The sequence below is a fragment of the Oncorhynchus clarkii genome, chromosome 32, assembly GCF_045791955.1.
Source record: "Oncorhynchus clarkii lewisi isolate Uvic-CL-2024 chromosome 32, UVic_Ocla_1.0, whole genome shotgun sequence".
NCBI classification, from domain to species: Eukaryota; Metazoa; Chordata; class Actinopteri; order Salmoniformes; family Salmonidae; genus Oncorhynchus; species Oncorhynchus clarkii.
Genome location: NC_092178.1, coordinates 32079762 through 32087937, shown reverse-complemented (window position 1 = coordinate 32087937; position 8176 = coordinate 32079762). Strand labels below are relative to the sequence as shown.

The window sequence follows — 8176 nt, the reverse complement described above, 5'->3', positions numbered from 1 at the left end:
TAAAAATATTCCTAGACCATCTGCAGTATCCCAGCGGACCACGAGCCCGAGGTTGAGAAACACTGATACTGTTTCGGCCTATTGAAGTGCAATTGCTTTGTCTGAATGTTTGTGCCTATAGCTTTCCATATTAGGTCAAAATATTATTATTTCTGTATTACCTGCTTCAATTAAAATATACTGAGCAATATTAATGCTGTCTTTTTGTAGGCACTTACTCTGCAATGGCTCGTTGGCCAAAGCTTATGGTGAAATGAATGGGGGTTAAACGCCGAATACGGTCTGTGGTAAACATAGGTTTAGGAGATATTGTACAATTCGTGCTGTCATAAAGAAAAATATATTCTGTGTGTTTTTGAAGCGTTATTGCAATCAAAACAACACATAAAAGGTCATGTTAACACTGCCTGATATCATCTCATAGAACAAAACGTATAAAATATCCTCAGCCTGTGTTACTCCTAACGAACCACATTCAACATTAATTTCCCCCTTAGGAATGGTTGAACGAACCCACCTTAGGTTAGAATTAACCAGAGGAAACGCATTCATTTTTTTTAGGACGACAAACTGGATAGTTACAGATTTGAGCTCAAACAAAACCTGTCCTGTGGCGCCATCTCCTGGATCAAGAGAGAACGACTCGGTCTTCAACGACAACCATCATGGCGGCCACCACACGGCTCATATCAAGGTTGACTGTTGTCACGGGTTAGTGTCTTCTTTCACGCTTCGTCGGCCTTTATATGCAACTTAATACATATGTAAGGTAGGCCAATATATATGCACTTCTCTGTAGGAAATTAGTGGGGCATATATGTGTGCTTAGCTAGGCGCAATAGATTGTGTTGTTGTAGCTGACCCTTGGGCTAGTTGTTGGACTTCAATCATTTTATTTCACTGCGGGACAATATTGTAGCTAACGGCCTTTGTAACATTGTTTCGACTAAGCTACATAACTGTTACAGTATATTATCTTCAGACATTCTTGAGCATATTTGCTTTAAAAATTACAATAATAATCTGTCCTGTGGTATCTCAACAGCAACAGCCATCCAAATCAGTTTGTTAATGAAACCTCAATGACAATATCCCAATTAAGTAAATTTAACATGCACATACATTTTCTTAAGAGTAAACTAGGCCATTTTTATCCAACAATCAGTCCTATATTATAGCCCTTGTGTACATAACATCCAAGTTAGTGGTGTCGAGCCCTCTCTTTACCTGCTGTGAGCTGCAGCCGATTGCCTCCTACATTTTTGCACAACCCATTGTCTCCAGGAGGGGGCAGCGGGATTGGCCGAGCCGTATGCCAGCGATTTGCTTCCGAGGGTGCCATAGTGGTGGTCGCTGACATCAGCGAGGAGTCAGCCAATCAGACCCTGGACAGCCTGAACCATGACCACAAAGGGCAGGACCACATGGCGTCTGCTGTGGATGTTTCATCAAGGGAGAGTGTAGAGAAACTACTCACAAGCATACAGGTGATTGACTTATGTGCAGACACACACTCATTAATTCAGTGTGTGCATTTGGTGAAATTAAGTTATTATCCTAAACCACATGCTGGCGTTTCCTACTAGGAAAATGAGTCAATGATGTAACGTTTTTGGACCTTGACCTCAATTACTCCACTCAGTACTTCAGCAACAAAATCGAGAAGTTAGAAATTGCCTGAATCTGAAGAGACGTTTTGTGTGAGTGAGTCACTGAATGCCGTAAGTGATTAACTCATAAACAATGTGCTGTGATACCCTCCTGCAGTGTCGGTACTTCCAGCCTCCCTCGGTATGTGTGAATGCTGCAGGGATCACTCGGGATGAGTTCCTCCTGAAAATGGAGGACGAGGACTTTGACAAGGTTATCCAAGTCAACCTAAAGGTATTACCCTTTGTTCTTATTGTCCTGACCACAATATATTTATATCAGTGGAAGAAAAGCATCAAGGGTTTCTCTCTCTTTAGGCTCAGTGACTCTTTTACGTTGATGCACTGAAATCAGTTAAAACGTTGTTAAAATAAATAGTGCTTCCTACCCTCGTCTCCCACAAACCCCTCTCTTTCCCCTCTATCAGGGTACATTCCTCCTGACTCAGGCTGTTGGCAAGGCTCTGGTTGCCTGTGGAGCTCCTAAAGGCTCCATTATTACCGTGGGCAGCATTGTGGGCAAGGCGAGTCCGACATCTTAGCTATTGGCACCCCAGGCATTATCTTTCAAACAGACTTACATTCATTCCTGCCATTCTTTAACATTCTCTTTGTGTTTCTGGCTGTTACCAGGTGGGCAATATTGGACAGGCAAACTACTCTGCTTCCAAAGCAGGTGTGGAGGGCCTGACCAGAACTGCAGCCAAGGAGCTGAGCAGGTGAGGCACCTGGGTTATGTTCATTAGGGCAAACCGTAGCAAAATGTTTTGAAACAGAGACAAAAATTAGCATTTTAATATTGTACAAGTTGAGATGGTACTGACAATTTTTTGAGCTGTTATCTTCTGTGCTGTGTCTACTGAACATGACCCTGCATTTGATTTCAACACCCCAAATTTGACCCATTCACCAATAGAGAGAAGATTAATAGGCTATAAACATGATTTAGTGAGGAGGGCCGGTCTCCTGATAGCAATGGAATTTAAGCTTACGAGTGTTTTAACAATCCATTGTTCCTATGGCGAAAGATGTCACGTGTGTTTCCCAAAACACCAGGCAGAGAAAACATTCACTAAGTGCGTCGTTGGAGCCTGTGTCCATCTGATAGGATCTCTCGGATCAGCTTTCTCCATTCAAATCTTATTTTAACATTAGAATTAGTCCACAATACTGACGGTGGCTCCTAGAGATATATTATTACTTGGCTGCAAATATTGAGCTTTATTGTAATGCTTACTCTATAATAACTTAATCACAGATTTGACACATCATGTTGTAATACATCAGGAAATTACAGACAGTGTAGCCTACAATCATTTTTAAAAATGTTGGCTTTATTTATCTCGGCAAGTCGGTTAAGAACAAATTCTCATTTACAATGACAGCCTACCCCGGCCAAACCCGGACGACGCTGGGCCAATTGTGCGCCGCCCTATGGGACTCTAATCAACGCCGATGTGATTCCGCCTGGATTCGAACCAGGGACTGTAGTGAGATGCAGTGCCTTAGAACGCTGCGCCAGTGGCAAAATAGAACTCAACTGACTGAAATAGATCGGCCCATATAGCCTTTAAGCCTACTGTATGTTTTTATCTTTCAAGACATTGGCAACTTTGCATTGGGCGGTCACAGAGCGACAGATAAACGCCTTGATTCTATGTTTAGCGGAGACCTTCTGTGTTTAAAAGTGACTCCGAAGGGAGCAGAAAAAAAGCATTAAATGACCACTTTGCTGTTCTACGAGTAAAGAGCGTTTTCAGGTGCAACTTCACTAACGCTGGTTTTAGGAAACAGCTCGGAGTTTTAACGATGCTCCTATGAAGGTTCTAATGAACTTAGCCTTAAGATGCGTTTGGGAAACGGGGCCCAGGTGTGGTGTGAAGTATGAATACTGCCTAAAACCTAACATACAACTGCTCTCTTTCTCCAGATATGGGATCCGGTGTAACTGTGTGCTTCCAGGGTTTATAACCACACCCATGACTGATAAAGTACCAGAGAAAGTAATCAGTCAGGTACGACTGAGTTCTCCTTTTTTATATTAGATAGAAAGTCACTGTTGTTTTTGTATAAAAGTGTGTTTTTAACTTGCTGTGTTTGTGTGTGCAGCTTACGTCCATGGTGCCACTGGGGAGGATGGGAGAGCCTGCAGGTAAGAATACTGTATACATACTGTACACCTCTGTGCAGTAGAGCACATTGCAAATGCAGAACTCCGTTCCCTTTATAATCAAGTTATAAGACTTAACCTCGCTCTGTCTCTGTATGTGTGTAGAGGTAGCTGATGTATGTGCCTTTCTGGCTTCGGATGACTCTCGCTACATCACTGGAACCAGTATTGAAGTAACAGGTAATGGACCCACCTGAAATACATTCAAATGATTGAGTAATGTTTAACAGGAAATGCCTTTTTTTTACTGCTGTCCTGTTGACAAAAAGCATTTCCTACTCACCTCCAGGAGGCCTTTTCATTGGCTGAGACAACAGTCCATCATCCTCATTAAGACCAATGAGGCAAGTTCCCATCTCGGTCCAGGAATGGAGTATTGCTTCAACGTTCACATTGTGCCTTCGCTTGTAATAATGCAACTGATTGTTTTGTAAATCTAGTCAATATGTACAAGGTAAATGTGCAATAAATGAAAAACCAATGTTTGTAACTTTTGAGATCTCGTGTTGCGGAGAGAGTTCACAATACAGAGAGCGTGTTGCGGAGAGAGTTCACAATACAGAGAGCGGGTCAGTGTTCAGTGGTTTCCCAATGTAACCAAGTTACACCTCTAAACGCTCTACATTTATGTACAGTTACTATCATTTAACTAGTGAAACTTCTAGTCATTACTAACAGGGTTGGATTTAGATGTTTATGAACAGAAATGTCTGGCTTCACACATGCAAAAGGTACTCTAATACAGTATGCACACAGAGAAAATGCGTTGACATGTGGTTTAATTGGAGACTTCGGACAGAAAACAACAAGCCAAGAACAAACCGAGACAGTGAAACTAAAGCAAAACAAAAACCAACAAAATGTGGCAAAAAAATGAAACACAAATGAAAGAGAGCAGTGGACTGTAGAGCGAGAGGGAAGCAGGCATAGATCAGAATCAAACTGGAGTGAAAACACTAGAAGGGATCTTTTGGGATGTTGAGGTGCTAAATAGTGGAAATAAGGTTGGGATGTGACTGATTCTGGGTTAACTGGAGATTTATGAATGTGGTTGTATTCAGCTGTCTGAGCCGCTGAACGCAGCAAGACGAGAGGAATCAAATTGAAAATAATTCTAGCTATTGTGTAGCCCCGGGCAACATGCAACACCAGCCAGTTGAGAGAGAATGAAACAGGAGAGGGACTAAGAAAAAATAACAAGGGAGTCGAGCAGCTCTTTTTAAAAAGATTATATATTACAGAAACAAACATAAAAAAAAAACAATACTTACATAAAATACTTTCTCTTTTCAGCACCATGTTTTGTTGAAACATTTGTCTTTAACAATAAAACTAACCAATAGATGCGATTTTCACTCAATCACAAGGTAATTATTTTTCACCTCTGGTTTAGTTAGGTCAATCCCCCCCCCCCCCCTTCTCTGCAATATCAAAAGAAAAACAAACCAAAATACCCATAATGATATTCAACCCCATAGCCACATTACTTACTTATAAACAAAATCGTAATAATTCTTCCCCAGGTGGTTGCTAGAATTTTCCCTCCCTCCCGCTTGCTGTCCCCTGCCCACTGTGTTCTCACAACCATAGAATCCCGGTGTCTGTTTGTCGCCCATGCCATACTCCTGCAGCACAGCGCAGCTCAGCATTGGCAAACCGCAATGAAATGTAACAGCACAGTACAGTTGATTGCTAAAGGGTTACAATGAGATATGGCCACAAATGACATGTTTTATTTTTCACCAGAACTGTTGACATGCATAGACCAATGGGGTGCGCACAGATAACTCGGGTTAATGTTTTGTTTAATATGTATTTAATTGTTTTAACCATCAAGTGACAACTACAGGAAATAAATACAAAATGAAATACCACATTCGACTGGCATATTTGGCTTGTCGTTGTTTGAAGCACCTTGTTTGATTTCAATAAATACAATAGAATTTCACTATGTCTGTACAAATGGATTCTAATGCACATTTCCAGTAGGAGAACTGGTGACAGCATCATGTGGCTGTGATGGAGACAAACTTGAATGATTCACGCTGAATATATTAACGCTTTGGTATAATTAGCACCTTGCCACAGTTTTTGAAAGCATGCATTTATTCACTGTTGTACGAGATAACTTTTGGCCGTCATCTATTAAGCTCATACACATATTTAACCCTGATACCTTCCCTGCTTGAAAAGAGACGGAATGTCACAAATCCTGGTATGTAACCCTGTGTTCTACATAAAACAAGAATCAAATTCCAGGCATCACACCTGTAAATACTGGACTGGTTTGATGGCATTCTGGCCTATTCGCTGGTCTCGGAACGACAGTTCTGGCCTGTGTATGACAGTTGTAACAAGGATTAAAAATACATGTACCGTACATCACGTTCAGTACAATTTACAAGGTTAATGGCTTTTGATTCATTGGTCCTTGGAGAAGGCAAAGACACCCTTCCGTCCCATTGCATGCAACATTATTGGCCCAATAATAAACAGCCATACAGTTCAGAGACAGTACATTGCTGTTAGGACTTTATTATTACAGTACTGAGCAAAGAGATGTTCATAGTCACATCTTAGGTTAAAGCCGCGATAAAACTAGAGATCTCACCGCTTTGCTTCCACTCCACAAAGCACCATAAAGTTTCTATTCACCCACCTCTAGTGTGTTTGACCAGCTTTAGGATAACTAGGCTGATACAGTTGTTTGGTACAGAATTTCACTGTGGAGATGAATAGACCATGAACTTAGCTAGACAACATGGACGTCTCCGTTTTGTCAGGCCTGGTTGGCTACAGGCTCGGCTGTTTTCCAGTCCTCCGTGCTCTTCGTGGAACTCCTATTCATTCATTGGTTTCCCCTTAATGTGGTGAGGCAGCAAGTGAGGCGTAGGATGGGGCGGGGCTTAGATGCAGAAGACATACAAGTGGGTGGGGAAGGCAACGCAGAGAGGTAGAGTGGGTGAGACAACTGGAAAGAGAGGCAGCGGGAAGAAGAGAGGAGTGAGAGGGGGGTTCCGCGACGGTGGGCTCTGGTGTGCACGGAAGGAGGAGACGGCTCTTTGGGCCAGCTGTTTGTTGGAAAAGAACACGCTTTTATTCTGCAAACGGTCAGAACTCTATCTCTCGTTCTCGCAATCGATCTTTGGTCTCCTCTTCGTGAGAATGTTTGTGTTCTACTTTTCTCTCGTCGTCCATTTCTATTTGGGAGATGTTTTCCCCTGGGCATGTACTTGAGTGAGTGCATGTCTGTTTCACAACAGTATTTGTGTGTGTGTGTATATATAAATGGTCGGGAATTAACTTGATATCATGAAATACATTTGCAAATTACTGGACATGTACTGTATATTGGTGTGTGTGTGTGTGTGTGTGTGTGTGTGTGTGTGTGTGTGTGTGTGTGTGTGTGTGTGTGTCATCAGTGTAAGTGTATATTCTATACGTGTAGGTGTTTCTCATTTCTCTGCACGGTGTTTTAGCCCAGGAAACAGACAGGTCCCACTTCAAAGCCAAATTTCTGGTTGCTCTCCCCAAAGTCTGTGATCTTGAGGTCCCGCAGGGGAAGCTGTTCCACCTGGGGCGTGTTCACCTCCACCACTGTCCTGTCGAAGCCCTTACGATACTGCAGACAGACAGAAACAGAGAGACAGGTGAGATCACTACACGTGCAGCAAGGGTATCTGCCTAGGATTCATTATTATACTTTGATTGTGTGTAATGGAAAAATACAGTTCCGTAGTAATACTTTTTGTAGTTATTCAATTAGCCTACATCAGATTAAAAATAGAGCAACATTCAGGGAATTCCTTTTTAAAAATCTAATGGGGGGATGTACTCCCGGACCCCCTATAAAATCTCAGGTTTCTTAGTTTACTTTTTGAGATACTTGAGATGCGCATCCATAACTTGAATGTCCGCACACAGAGGTGAGTAAGCTAGAGATGACCTTTGCTTACCATGACTCCCTGGAAAACACTGGCAATTGTTACTGAATATGACCACACTGTTTAAATAAACCAATTAAATAAGACTCACAGAACAGCCGTCGACCAGGGCCTTGATGTATGGGCTGGTCTCGTAGCTGAGGTCCTCATCGTTGGCGCCTTGGAAGTGTAGCGCCCTCTTGTGGCCGTTATTGGCCGTGCGGTCTGCCCAGGCAACGGAGCGGTGGCAGTGGTAGGTGAGGTTTTGGCGGGCCTGGACACTCAGCAGCCGCAGGAAGCCCAACTGGACCACGCCGATCGGCTCGCCATTAGAGTCCACATACGAGAGCTGGGGGGGGGGGGGAGGACGCCCCATGAAATAAAAACTCAGATAAAGCCAATAGATGTGAACTCTATAATAAGCATGAAAGCAG

The 8176-nt window shown here is 42.6% G+C and overlaps 2 protein-coding genes across 7 annotated transcripts in view; one reads left to right on the top strand and one right to left on the bottom strand.

Moving 5' to 3' along the window:
• Positions 1 to 473: 473 nt before the first annotated feature.
• Positions 474 to 5765, top strand: LOC139391997 (estradiol 17-beta-dehydrogenase 8-like). Its single transcript, XM_071139626.1, has 9 exons — positions 474 to 711; positions 1285 to 1487; positions 1768 to 1884; positions 2078 to 2173; positions 2283 to 2368; positions 3580 to 3664; positions 3759 to 3801; positions 3925 to 3999; positions 4109 to 5765. Exons 1-9 carry the CDS (start codon positions 666 to 668, stop codon positions 4126 to 4128), a joined length of 771 nt encoding a protein of 256 aa, XP_070995727.1. The 5' UTR covers positions 474 to 665; the 3' UTR covers positions 4129 to 5765.
• A 572-nt stretch (positions 5766 to 6337) lies between these two features.
• Positions 6338 to 8176, bottom strand: part of LOC139391994 (collagen alpha-2(XI) chain-like) — a 41255-nt gene continuing 39416 nt past the window's right edge. For all 6 annotated transcript variants that reach the window (XM_071139611.1, XM_071139612.1, XM_071139613.1 and 3 more), the window contains 2 exons: positions 7855 to 8091; positions 6338 to 7441 (listed from right to left, as the gene is read on the bottom strand). In XM_071139611.1, the coding sequence (XP_070995712.1) occupies positions 7295 to 7441; positions 7855 to 8091 (384 nt within the window). In that variant the 3' untranslated portion in view covers positions 6338 to 7294. The remainder of the gene's footprint in view (positions 7442 to 7854; positions 8092 to 8176) is intronic.